Genomic DNA, 13,797 nt, shown 5'->3' on the forward strand with positions numbered 1-13,797 from the left:
TGGTTGTACTCTTTTTACCTTACTATGGTTTTTCCCATTGGGTTTTCCTGGAAAGGTTTTTAACGAGGCAACAAAGACGTTAAGCGAGAGTGGATAGTGACACCGGTCCCCAAGGGGGAGTGTTATGAAAGACAGCTAAGAAAGCCAGCAGCCAGCCGAAAACATTGAAAAATATTAAAGATGTGGGGTCCGCTGCACTATTTGCACAGTGAATTTCTTTCTATATATACGAACATTTACGTTCGTTTTATTACGCATCTCTCAACCTCAATCTCTTCTCTCTCTATAATAAGAAATTCTCTCTTTCTATATCAGTGTTAGAAATTTTACGAGTATAAAATTTCGCCCTTATTTAAATTTCTGCGATACAATAAAATACCATTTCTTTTTATAACATAACCAACCTTTTAAATCTAAAAACAAATGTCATCGCAAAACAAAGTCAAAATCTCTAATCACGTCTAACATCTAGTATGTATATATGTTTTTGCTGAACATATGAACAAATTGTAGATTTGGAGAATTAAGTAGTGTAAGTCGAAATACATGTAGCTGGACACTATGAATCCAGTTGACCCAAAAAAGGAAGATATTGTGAATCCCTAACTTGTTTATTAATCTCTCGTTTCGAAACTCAACAACAGCAACATCAACAACAAAAGTTACATCGCAAAGGAATAAAAAAAAAAAGAGAACATGAAATGTGGAATGGTTGAAAGAGTTTTAGCAAAGTTTCATGGAAGCTTAATAAAGAGCTTTTGCTTTTTAAGCGAACTGTTGACCACCATTTGAAGATGAAGAAATGGTAGTAAGGACATCAGTCACTGAAGCCATCACGCTCAGTGCTGCTTTCAGTACGTCTTGTGAACATCCTGGCTTCACTATTGTCCTCACCTGACCCAACACCCCACACAACATGTTAATAAATAAATAATAATATGAATATTTCATCATTATGAAACTATAGTGAGAAAACAGAAGTTGTACCTGGTCTAGATATTCCTGGAGCTTCTTGATACGTCCCATGTAGTCTTGATCTTCAACGCAGAGACTCACTGCTTTAGCATCTGCACCTGGTCCATCGTACTGAAGCGGTCCTGGGTTTCTGTACAGATCTTCCATCAGGAATTTGTCTGCGTTCTGTCTCAACAGCCTGCCAAAAACCCATTTACATATAATAAATTAACAACTGAGAAACAAAGTTACTAAGCAAATGTCTTCATTTTCTTTTTGTGAGAAAAAAACTGCTTTTACTCGTATGCTTTGCCTTTCAGATCCACCATTGCTGGATGAATTGCAGGTCTACCAATTGAAGTTGAAGTAGAACTAGCATTTTGGGACCAGTTCTTCACCGTCATCATTGCCTACACAAAGGTGTGAGTGAGATCAGTTAAGAAAGATTACTAAGGCCATCTTTAATTAAGAAAAAAAAAGGAAGAAACTCAACTGTAATAGGTGCAGCACCACACTTCCATTTGTTTACAGGACTTTTTAAGTTGCTCACTGTTGCCATGTAACCATTCAAACCAGCTGCGAGGATGTGGTAACATATATGTCCAAGCACCTGACAGTTTTTTCCCATTCGATAGGTGTGAATATTTAGTCATCCAAGACTATTACCTTGCATAGATATTGTGGTCAGAGTGGCAGTGACTTACGTATGCATAATCACAATCGAACTTCGATGGGAGAGATCCACGAGCTTGGTAACCAAAGAAGTGACAAATAGCATTGAACTTCTTCCCCTTGTATGTGCCTTCTTTCTGTCAAGTTTCAAAGATTTAATAATATCATATCCAAGAGTGTTTCTAGATGCTGCAAACAGCTTGAGTATACATATAAGTGGATCATACCAAGCGCTTGTTCATTTCAGTCTCCACGAGATACGCCAGAAGCTTCTCCGTCTCAATCTGGAGAAGAAAGCAAAATAAGCATTAATGATTCCAACTCTTTTTATAACATATTAGCTCCCAACATTTTTTTGTTTCTTCTTCTTACTTGGGATAGCTGAGCAGAATCATCAGACTCAGGATGAAGGAGTAGCTGCAACATCAAAAATGAACATTTTTGTAAGCTTTCATACTTATTTGCTTTGGAGTAAAACAAAGAGAAGTCTCATGTCCAGGAATTCGAACCTGTTTCTTAATGAATGGAGGAAGGAATTCAAACAAAGCAGATGACCAAGGTGAGAGCTGAGTAGAGATCTTATCAGCAGCTATACCCTCCCTAAGTAGCCCATGAATTTCCTGCATCACAACAAGTCAGCTTAGACATGAGATATAATAATACTAAAGCAAACATCTCAGTATTCTAGAACGAAGAAAAATAGCTGCAAATGATAAATACATATGTTTACAAGTAGCAAATCATTACCTTTAGCAGAGCGTAGACTTCAGGGATACTCTCTATGATCCCTTCGGGAATGAGGATGACTCCATGATTCTTGTCTAGTGACAATAAATGGTATAGCAAATCAAGTTAGTGAAAGGTCAAATACATGACTGCATAATCTTTCATATTAATGAGACCTTGTCCTGCTCTTGCTTGAACTGCATCACAGATCTGCTTAGAAATGTCAAAAATGGTGAGCTTAGATGCTGCGACCTCCTCGCCCAGTATCACCTGAGAGAACGCATCACACGCAAATGAGGGGTCTAGAAATACAAACAGATCAATCAGCTACGTTAAGAAACCGACCATGTTTGGATGAGACTGGAGGGTACACTCAAGGGCAACATGAGAGTGCTTTCGACCCATAAGACGGATGAAGTAATAGTACTGCCAATAAACAAAAGAATGTGAAACTTAATATCAATATCATAAAGAGCACAGCTTTGCTTTGTTTAAACTGTAACAGATTCCACATCCTGATCAAAGTATATTTTTCCATCAGAACATGAAGTAAATAAACTGCAGTTACACTAGAGATCTCTTACTAGAGGAAAGTTCAGTAAGAAATAGCATTTACCTTCTCTGCAGAGAGAGCATCAGTGCAGGCATTGCTAATGAGCTGAGAATTCACCTGTATGAAGCAAGAGATAATTAGCCAAGCATAACATATGCCTAAGTATACCAGGACAGAGAGATCATGTTGGCTGCAATAGCTACACAAAATAACTAAGACAAAAGTAACCAGAGGATTAAAGTTCAGTTTCACCTTGCATATGGTGTCAAAACCAACGTTTGCCTCCACAAACTGATTCTTGAGATCTCCATTTGTAGTGACTGGTACACCAACTACCTGAAATTTTTATGGGTGACTCGTAGTATCAAAAGGTTTTTCTTTTAAGAAATGAAACTGAATGACCAGTGTGCTTTATAAAGGGATTTAAAAAACCAATCGAGTGAAAGAAAATGGTGATAAAGAACACATTAGGACCTTTGTTGAGCACTTTGCTTCAGCGAAAAATTCAGCAAGATGAGCGGCATCTGTGTTTGATGTTACACCTTCAAAAAGCACAATATAAAATCTTGCTTTAGTACAAAATTTACGACATAACTTTGCCAATGGTATAAATAAAGACGCTAGGTAATACCTCCAATGATAACAAGGCCATCTAGCTTCAAATCAGTGCAAGCTTTGAGAGCAGCGTTAACCTGCTCAGTGGTTCTGATCTGATCCTTGGTTCTTCCAAGCAAATCATAGCCACCTTAAAAACATACATTTCATTGCCAAATTGATCAGAATAAGGTAATGAACAAGATTCTCAGTATACCAAGACAACCTACCTTGGTTTTTGTAAGTCTGGAGTATATCATCTGTGATCTCCAGAGTCTTTTGAGCAAACAGACCTTCCGAGCCACCTATGAACATTTTACAGGAGAATAAACAAGATAAGTTATAAAGTTTGATGAATTGTTCACACACCAATGAGCATCATCAGAGAGAATGAAACATACATACCCAAAAAGCCAAGCAAGGTGCTTTTGGCGTTGTGCACTTTAAGAGCCTCGTAAAGACCCCAGATTACATTGTGTCCACCCGGAGCTTGCCTTCCACAAAACACGATTCCAACTCTGCGGTAGAAAACAGATCAAGTTAAAAACTTTTACTGGTGAAGTAAACATAGAGCCCAAGAGGAATACTGTATACCTGATAGAAGGAAGCTGAGTAATGATGTGAGCATCAGAAACTTTGGCAGCTTCCCTGAGGAAGTGAGCCAAAGGCTGGCCTAAGGTATGAGGGAAGGCGCGAGCTATGATATGGGAATCAGAGGCCTCAGCCACAGTGGTTCCATCACCAAACTCCACGCGCACAGTAGTTCCCTGCAAGCGAACGATAGCAATGACAGCTGACAAGTTGGAATAAAACAGAACAAATCTAAGACTGCAAATCCAGGAGCAGATCATATAACATTACAATCTGGAAACTTTAGATCTGCTAAATGTTCCTACCGAGTTGGATAATAAAAACAAACAGCAGAAACTTGTTGGATTAAATACAAAAAAAAATCCAAGTCCTTTCAAATAGATGCAATGAATGGAAGAACAAGGAAGGAACCTGGAGGCAAGGAGGAAGCTCGGGCTGGTACTGAGAGCGGAGTTGCTGAAGAGGAGAGAGCTCTCTTGGGATTCCGAAATCTGAATCCATTGGCTTTTTGGTTTTCTCAAGTGTGGAAGTAAGTGTGTGTGTTTGGTGAGATGTGTTTTTGAGTGAGCTGTTTCTTTCTTCACTTCAGAGAAAAATATATAGCGAGGAAGACGGAGGAATATACTATACTAACCACCAAGGCAGGCACCAAACCAAAAACACATATAAAACTATTTTTCTTGGTCTCTCTTTCTTCAGATTTAGAACAAAATCTGAAATATTCTCTCATTTGTCCAACCACATCTCGATTATTTACTAAGGAGCCACTGAATCTCGGCAATCACCCTCGACAGTACCCATGTTGCTTCCCAAAGTTGACCTCTTTTTACGAATAATACAATATCAACTCAGGGAGACTCCACAGCCCATGTTACTAGGACATATGGAATATGATTTACTCTCAAAATCACACGTCTTTGCGTAGTTATGATACTAGTGAGAAAGATGGCTAGATGATTCACACAAGGGGAAAATGACCTATTCCTTTTGGTTTTTTCACGTACAAACTTTTAAATCATGCCAAAAACCACATGAACAACAGAAAAATGGCTTATTCCCCTATGAACTAGTTGTTTATGGCTTTTTTCACACACCAGCTTTTAAGTCATGCCAAAAACCACATGAACAACTCTATTTTCTGAATTACATACACAAACTATCGATTTTAAACTAATTCCCCTAAAACCGTAAACGTGTTATTTAAAGGTAAACTTGGTTTATGACAGATAGAGAGCTAGTTTAATTTGAGTTGATAAAAAATACTACGTTGTTTTATTATTTTTCTTCTTTTTTTTTTTTGTCAATTGCTCATTTTCTTGATAAATCGTTTTACTCTTCATCATCAATTGGAGATACTCCACCGATTTTATAGCTTCTTGTGGCAATACATGTAGATTCGTACGCTAGTAATTGCTGCTCTTCTTTCTTTATGCGTCATGTAAAACGTTTTATTTTTCTGCAGAATAATAAATTTTATTCTCAATTGATGATGAAAAGTAAAACGATTTCTGAATAAGAAGAGCAGTTGACTAAAAAAATAAGAAATAAAATAAAATGGCGTAGTATTTTTTTTATCAACCCAAATTCAACCGACTCTCCACCTGTCATAAATCAAGTTAACATTTAAATAACAATGTTTACGGTTTTACAGGAATTAGTTTAAAATCGATAGTTTGTGTATGTAATTCAAAAAGATAGAGTTGTTCATGTGGTTTTTGGCATGAATTAAAAGTTCGTGTGTGAAAAAACCAGGAACAACTAGTTCATAGGGGAATAAGTCATTTTTCCGCTGTTCATGTAATTTTTGGCATGGCTTAAAAGTTCGTGTGTGAAAAAATCAGGAACAATTAGTTTACATAGGAATAAGCCATTTTCCCTTCACACAAGCCTTGATTAAAAATATTGCTGCATTGAATCAAAATACTTTTGTACAATTTCAGAGTAATAAAACTCCAAATTAGTTTTTCTTACATGTCTCCTCCCACACAAAAAAAAAGAACAAAACTATACACTGTTCTAAAGCTTCGATGCAATTACATAAAATGAGTACTCGATATGGTTCTCGAGCAGTCACACCTACAGGTCAGAGTGATAATAGATAAAAAATAGCAGAACAACGATTACACCTTCATACACTCTTATCAGAAAGTTGAGATTGCAAATAGTGCACGGATGAGAATGCAAGACACAATTAATCACTCTCTAGAATCCGGAAAGCCTGCAAAGAAGAGAAACCATATCTCATTTTCTGACTTTCTAATCACCAAAAAAAAATCCAGAGTTTTTTTTTTTTTGATCAAACCAATTTTTATAAATAAAACTTAAACTCCAACCATGAAAGAATTGTTCAAGTACAGCAAAGCAACCATACTGGTTAGATAAACCGTTGCATCAAAAGCTATGCGGAAAACAAAAACACACTGGATAGACGCATACATAGCACATAAGCAACTTAAGATAAAGATACCTAAAGTGCTAGAAAGTGAAATGAAGCCATGGGAATCAGAAAACACACACAGTGAACTACTGTCCGAACAAGCTGCAGCATAAAATGCATGAAAGGCAGCAACAAATTTGGCTACAGAGGTGACCACGCACCATCTTGATGAGCCTGAATATAGAGAGGAAATCCTCAGCATTGAAGNNNCTGAGGTAAGGGAAGGCTAAACCAAAGCCTAAAAGCCTCATACTGAGGTAATGGAGGAGATTGGGACCTTGAATTTAGTTCAGTGAGACTTGAAGTGCAACAGAACCCAACCAATTCTGACTCTATCAAAGGGGTCACAAAGACCGTATCTTTCAAAACAAATCCTAAGAGCAAAGGAGGGAAACTAGACTTTCTCCAGAGGATATAGTAGAACTGAACCCTGCAGACAGCAGTATGGGGGAGCCAAGGCATCACAAAGTTCACTCCTAAGGACACGAGCAACAAACAAGCTGAGCTAGAGGTCGTCGTACCATAAACAGGAGGAGGCTATGCAATTTTGAGGGTGAAGGAGAACAGATCTGGTGCACCAGAGTGGTCGGGAAGGACGGGAAGGTCCGGAGGAGCAATCATGGATGCTAGATCTAGAAGAAAAGTAACCGGCGGCGGCTATGGAGGAGGAGGAAGGAGCATAGGCGAACCGGAGAGACGTAGCACCATGGAAGGAAAGAAGAGGAAGAAGAAATAAAGAGGAGGAAGAAAGAAAAAGGTTCTCGTTGGTGAGCGAGAGGCCACACCGACGGCGGCAGATCAAGTTAAAACCCTAATCTGCCTCCAGAAGCTCTCCGTGATGTTCAAATCCAGAGTTTTATGATGAGACAAATTCACTACGAAGAAACTAACCTGAAACACACACAAAATCACTCTTCCATGTGATCTTCAGTTCCAGATTCTTCAACATCAACAGATAACGAATACTCCTGGTCATACCCCAAGTAAGAGTCGCTCATGAAGTACAGTGTGTACAACTTTTCTCCTGCTTCACTCGGTGCTTGGAAATCCAGCTTCACCTTCGCTTTATTTTGCAACGACATTTCATATCACTCAAATTACTATAAAGAGTGATTTATACTCTCTCAAATAAGATGTCGAGTTGTAGCACTGATGGATCGAATTCACAGGGAGCTAGGACACACAAAAGATCTAATAGTTGTATGATTAAGCTAGGCTAATAGTTTAAATGTAAATAGCAGTGGTGAGCAATGCAGCTGCTCGGTTGATTGATTGAGTTGTTTGATGGAAGGATAGTTGCTAGATCTAGGGTTTTTATTCAGGAAATCATGATTATAATGATATAGAGACTAATTGTTGTATGCAAGATATTAAAGAGCTCAACACTTGTAAGAACAAATCGATTAGCGTTCACTTTCTAGATTCGTCTATTGACTAGATCTAATGATCTCAACAATCGTTTGTCGATCAATTAGAAAGTGTCGATCGATGATTCTAGAGGAATATCGATCGATACACCTTTCACGACGTCGATCGATTATTCTATTGGCATATCGATTGACACGCTTCTAGCAAGCTTTGCGCGCGGGTTGATAAAGTACTCACTACGGTTCATATATCAGTTATCACTTGTTTCTAGCAATCCTAGTTCAATGAGGATCTATTCAGAGAAAAGACAAAGCTATCACTTGTGACTAACGATTCTAAGATCAGGGTTCTAGTTCGCGACTCTAGAACACAAGCAGTAAGAACATCCTATTGATGAATATCACAACCTAGCAATTCTATATTTGGGGCTAATCTCTCATAACCTATTTGAACCCTAAACTTAACAGGTGGATCAATTCAAGCATGAAGTTTGTCACATAAATCATAATTGAATAGATATAAAAAGCAATAGATATAAAAAGCAATAGATATAAAACCAAAACCAATGGAGTTCCAAGAGGAGTCTCTAGGAGTTTCTCTTTTCCCTCCTAACCTAGAACTATGAATAAAATAAAGCTTGTTGTCGTCAACAATGGCTTAGAAATACATAAATAGGGTTTATGGTCGTCCATGGGTATTTTGGTAACTTGGTGTGGCTTCTGGGCTTCAGTCGGTCATAAAATATGTTTGGTCCATATTCTGGCATCACCGTCGATCGATGGCAAGGGTGCACCGTCGATCGACAGTCCTTCATCTCCTCGACAGCTTTCTCTCGCAAGGCAGACTGACCACTTTTCAGTAAAACGGGTATAACTTCTGCTACAGGATGCTGATTGACCGCAGACCAGTGGCATTGGAAAGCTAACTCAAAGCTCTATCTTTTGCAAAAATATGGGCTCAATCTAACGTTGGGAAGGTCTCCATCCATAGCTAAACATCTGATGCGTCTGTGCAGCTCTGCACTCAAAAGGCTCCAAAAGATACCAAAATCACTACTTTCCTCCAAATCGTCTTTGAACCTGTAAATACTCTAAATAGACTCTATATAGTAGTAATTAGTTATTAAAACACTTATAAGCCATGGCTAAAAGTGGGTGAAATCCATGGTCTAACCACACTCTCTTGATTGCCACCAGCTGGTTCGTTTTGGTGTCCCCCACAACTAGCCACCACCCTTCTTCTTTCTTCTTGGGATACCTCGGTGCATCCACCGCTCCCACTTATGTCCTCCCCTCCATGTCTCTCTCGAGCATCACTTGCAATGTCACCTCTTTACCTGTGGTCACCTCTTCGCCGCCCACAGCCTCGTAACTAAGGTCGATGTTTGGGAAGCGGTTGCAGAATCTGGTAATGTCTAGAAGCTGAGTCCTCCATCATGAGAAGCTCTTGGCGTTCTTCGTCCTCCATCTCCACAAGATCAAATATGGTTTCAATGTTTTTCTCTTGGCATTTGTTGGCCAAGTCCTTTGTGGAGTGAGGGAGCTGCAAAAGCGTAGAGACCCGCTCCCACATGCCTTGAGTCACCATCTGGGTTGCTTCCATAACTAACAGAGCAAGATTCAGCCAGCCGTTGCTCGATATCACATCCACCATTGCTTGAAGCATTCTGGTTGCAGATACAAGGACCTCACGTTGATCCATTGATTGCTCTACAATTGCTACCAACTCCGGGCCCAACCCCCTCATCTCCTCTTCAATCCGATTCTTTTCACATTGGTCTTTTGCCCTTTCCAAACGGGTGCACCACACAACTTAGAAACGGTTCCGCAGCAGAAATTTAACAAGGCTAAACTTTTCAAACTGAAGATGCACAAGTAGCTTGTTCTCAACATCCCTATCATCCCCTTCAGCGAGTATCTTAAGAAGCTCTTCTGCGAGCACCTGGCAGTGTTGTGGATCAATCTTCTGTTCAAAAGTTTGAGATATCTTTCTCTGGAGCAAATAGGCACCAATGTCCTGAACATTAAGACTAGTGCCCTCATTTGCATCTCCTGTATCCTCCTCATTTATCCTTGCATCCACCTGCATACCACCAGCTCTCTGAGGTTCTTCATCCTCTTCGTCTTCTTCCTCCTCGACCATATCAGGATCACTCTCCTCATCCACTTATTCGCTCCCCCCCCCAAACTCAACAGCCACATCGAAATCAACATCAAGCCCTCCATCCTCATCACCCTCACCACCACAAGAATCACCACCCTCTTGAAAGTCAGTGATAAATCTCCCAATAGAAACAAACTGATTAAACACCTGATCAACCTCTTCAGGTGTAGGCTTCAGAAGCTTTAGAAGCTTCTGAATCTCCACCTTCTTCACATGATTATTCACTGCATCATTCTTTAGAACAGCCAAAATTTCATTCGCGGCACCATTAGCAACATTCAAAGGTCCACCACCCAACTGCCGCTGAATAAGACTAAGCATAGCCTCGTAAGCATCCCTACTCTCCTTAGTCTTGGGATGATAAACAACCTCATCCATATTAGTTAGCACACTCTCTTCCCTTTTAGACGCTTTCTCTTTATCTGCCTAGTAGGAACCACATCATCATCCCCCGCATCACGTTGCTTCTTCTTAAACTTTTTAAACTTATCCTCAAACTCCTGAGGCCTTCCCATAGCAACTCTATCTCCAAAGGACTTAGGATCAATTTTCCCCGATAGAGTTTTCGTTTCTTCTGTAGGCTCATGCGTATCGCGAGAACGATTCTCACCGGTTAGCACAAGACTAGTGTTGGCTCTGTAATCATATTGCTTAGACCTAGCGTGAGCTTCTGCACCGCCTCTCGGGTTCGACATCACCTTAAACCCTAAAATTCAAAAATCAGACAGATAAGACAATGTTAACCACCAAAAAATCTGATCTATAAACGAAGAAAAATTTCTAACGTCGATGATGAAGAGTAAGAAGCTACGAAATCGAGAGAGCAAAACCTTTATAGATTTAGGATTCTTCGTTCTCGCGTCCTCTAACTCCTACGAGTTGATTTATATACGATACTCTCGTACCGCGAATTTTTAGATAGATATATTAATGAGCAACCGACTTGAGCTTGTCGGTTTCGTGAACGACGGTTCCGATTAGGCATGGGCACTTTACCCGATATCTGAAGCTGCAGCCGAACCCGACCCGGAAAACTCGAACCGAAATCCAAACCAAAATAGCAAAATACCCGAACGAGTATTGATTTAGGAGAGATTGGATATCCGAACCCGGACGGGTAATATCCGAACCCGAATGGATACCCGCAAAATCCGAACATAAGTATATATAACCTTATATTTTTAATTTAAATCTTTTATTTTATTTAAAATATTTATATTGATGTTACACATACTTTAAAATCATATAATATACATATAAGTACATGTAAAATGATTTGATACTCAATTAAAATGCATGTCAAGCTTTTTGTTTTATGTATTAATAAAAGTTACATCCAATTTTTTTTTTAAAATGACAAAATTAAGGTTTATTTATTTTTGCAATGTTATCTCCAAATCTATTAATCACAATCTATTAAAAATAAAAAAAAATCAGTTAAGTAAAAGTTATATTTTTAAATACAAGAAACTTAAAACAATGAAAAAAATATTTTTTTATTTCAAAATCTAAATATCCGAACCCGATCCGAAATAACCGAACCCAAACTAAAAATACCCGAACCCGACCCGAAATACAAAAATACCCGAACGGGTTCTATATCCCTATACCGAAATACCCGATCCGAACCCGAATGGGTACCTGAACGTCCACCCCGGTTCCGATAATGATTTTGGATAGGCATGGGCATTCGGGGTCCCAATCGGGTTTCGGTTTTATCCATTCGGGTTTTGGTTTTTCGGGTTTATCAAAATCAGCCCCATTCGGGTTATATAAAAGTTTGGTTTGGAACCGGTTCGGGTCCTATCGGGTTCGGGTCGGGGTTAGTAAATCTCCAAATAACCGGTATAACCTATTGTACTTTCGGATTCGGGTCCCAATCGGTTCTTCGGTTTAAAAATACATGATTTGTATCTATTTTGTAACTAAAACATAAATGAAATCGGTTCTTCGGATTTAAAATACATGATTTGTACATATTTTAATAGTTTCAACAGCCACATTCCACCATCAACCTTCGTGTAATAGATAATTATTTTAGAAATTCAATAATATTTTAAAGTATTTTTGGATACATATTAAGAATTAAGATCATATTTGGTAGAAGTTCTTTTTTGTAATTTTAAATGTTTCGGGTTCTATCGGATATCCATTTAGGTCCGGGTTCGGTTCGGATAATACCCATAACCCAAAATATCAAAAAAAAAGATCCATTCGGTATTTATGTCGGGTTCGGATCGGTCCGGATTCATTTTTATCGGATCGGGTTCGGTTTATTTGCAAAGCCCTAATTTTGGATATTAATTGGGCTTATAAACAATGCAATTCAAGTTACTGAGATGGGCCTATAAATAGTTTCATATGCTCAACGGATGGGCCTATTATACATGTTCCGTAAATATTTATGGGCCTATAGTAAGTTATTAGCAAAATTGTGAACCCCTCTCTCTCTCCAGAGACTTTATTACAAGAATATTATAAAAATCAAATTTTTAATTTTTCACAACAAGAATCGTTGAAAAATATAGTGTGCGTGTAATAATGAAATAGGAATGGGAAGACTTTAAATTAATGACAGTGACATGGGGAGCTGATTACTTTGAATGCAATCTTAGATTAGTAGTGAAAGGAAGCACATGCATATGAGACACAAGGTTCATGTGTGATCATGTGAAAACTGGGCGGACAAAATAAAAATAAATATCCCAAAAATATCTTTAGTTGTTTTTTCAAAGGAGTGATCAATGGATCTCAGAGATGATATTGTTTTAAAACATGAATTTTTCTATAAGGAACAAAAATACTATCTAACACGTATCAAAAATAGATCAACAGACTTAATGTAGAGATTGGTCACAACCCAACAAACAAAAGAACAAACCACATATATAGACCCACTTATCAGTTATCCCACGTCTCACGTATGTAAGCGTGTGACATATTGCGAAGAAGTGGAAATCAAAATGTTCCAAAAGGCAAAATGTTGAAAACCCACGTAGCCATAGCACTAATCATGTGACATTGCGTCTGGTTGCATTATCTTTAAAAGCTTGCCGGAGATACTTATTGCGAAATAGAATTTAACCAATTAAGATTTTACATATATAAGATGGTTAATTGTTATGATGTTTTCTTTTTCTCCCAACGAGACATATGTACATCTATCAAAGTTAGTGACAAAATTCATTGTTAGATCAGTTTATATAGCCGGATAGATCATATTTTACGTTAGTAAAATTGTTGCATTATGTTTTGTCGTGATATAGTTTGTATATTTTACGAGTAGATCTAGATTCTTGAGATTATAGTATTATTCAAATATAATGAACTTTTCGTCTATATATACAGGGGCGGAGATAGAATTTTTTTTTATGGGAGGCATTGGTGTAAATATATAGGGGTAGAATAACATAATGGAAGTTGTTTATAAAAGTATACATGTAATTTTGAAAAGTCATCAGGGGCAACTGCCCACCACTTAGTCTATGTGGCTCCGCCAATATATAACTGCAAGCGTCAAACATGCAACTATTTACTAGTTTTTACTGTGTTTCCTCCGTGGAATATAAACATATATGATCATATACTTATCTAGTTACATTGTATGAAAGAGTGTCAAAAGGTAGTGTTTTTTAAAGAATACTTTTGATATGTATACATGACTTTCCATGTGAAGAACCGACTTTCCATGTGAGGAACCGTGTCAACATTACTAGTTCTTGCATAGATAAACATATAG

The 13,797-nt window shown here is 38.2% G+C and overlaps 1 protein-coding gene across 1 annotated transcript; it reads right to left on the reverse strand.

Moving 5' to 3' along the window:
* Nucleotides 1–588: 588 nt before the first annotated feature.
* LOC106296143 (pyrophosphate--fructose 6-phosphate 1-phosphotransferase subunit alpha 1) lies at nt 589–4,927 on the reverse strand. The gene is made up of 19 exons (XM_013732214.1): nt 4,502–4,927; nt 4,094–4,266; nt 3,905–4,017; nt 3,730–3,804; nt 3,537–3,650; nt 3,380–3,447; nt 3,158–3,241; nt 2,969–3,022; nt 2,698–2,778; nt 2,529–2,622; nt 2,374–2,447; nt 2,136–2,246; nt 1,999–2,043; nt 1,854–1,910; nt 1,659–1,763; nt 1,448–1,564; nt 1,255–1,364; nt 988–1,153; nt 589–894 (listed from the first exon to the last, which is right to left on the reverse strand). The coding sequence occupies exons 1-19, from the start codon at nt 4,589–4,591 to the stop codon at nt 766–768; spliced, it is 1,860 nt and encodes a 619-aa protein (XP_013587668.1). The 5' UTR covers nt 4,592–4,927; the 3' UTR covers nt 589–765.
* Between the last annotated feature and the right edge of the window lie 8,870 nt (nt 4,928–13,797).

Source organism: Brassica oleracea, chromosome C5 (assembly GCF_000695525.1).
Source record: "Brassica oleracea var. oleracea cultivar TO1000 chromosome C5, BOL, whole genome shotgun sequence".
In the NCBI taxonomy this organism is placed as follows: Eukaryota; Viridiplantae; Streptophyta; class Magnoliopsida; order Brassicales; family Brassicaceae; genus Brassica; species Brassica oleracea.

Excerpts from the sequence above, each read along its gene's own strand:
- LOC106296143 (XM_013732214.1), bottom strand. The coding sequence starts at position 4,591 with ATGGATTCAGATTTCGGAATCCCAAGAGAGCTCTCTCCTCTTCAGCAA. Across the intron at positions 4,267-4,501 it reads AGCTTCCTCCTTGCCTCCAG|GGAACTACTGTGCGCGTGGA; the intron begins GTTCCTTCCTTG and ends GTTCGCTTGCAG. Across the intron at positions 4,018-4,093 it reads ACTCAGCTTCCTTCTATCAG|AGTTGGAATCGTGTTTTGTG; the intron begins GTATACAGTATT and ends TTTCTACCGCAG.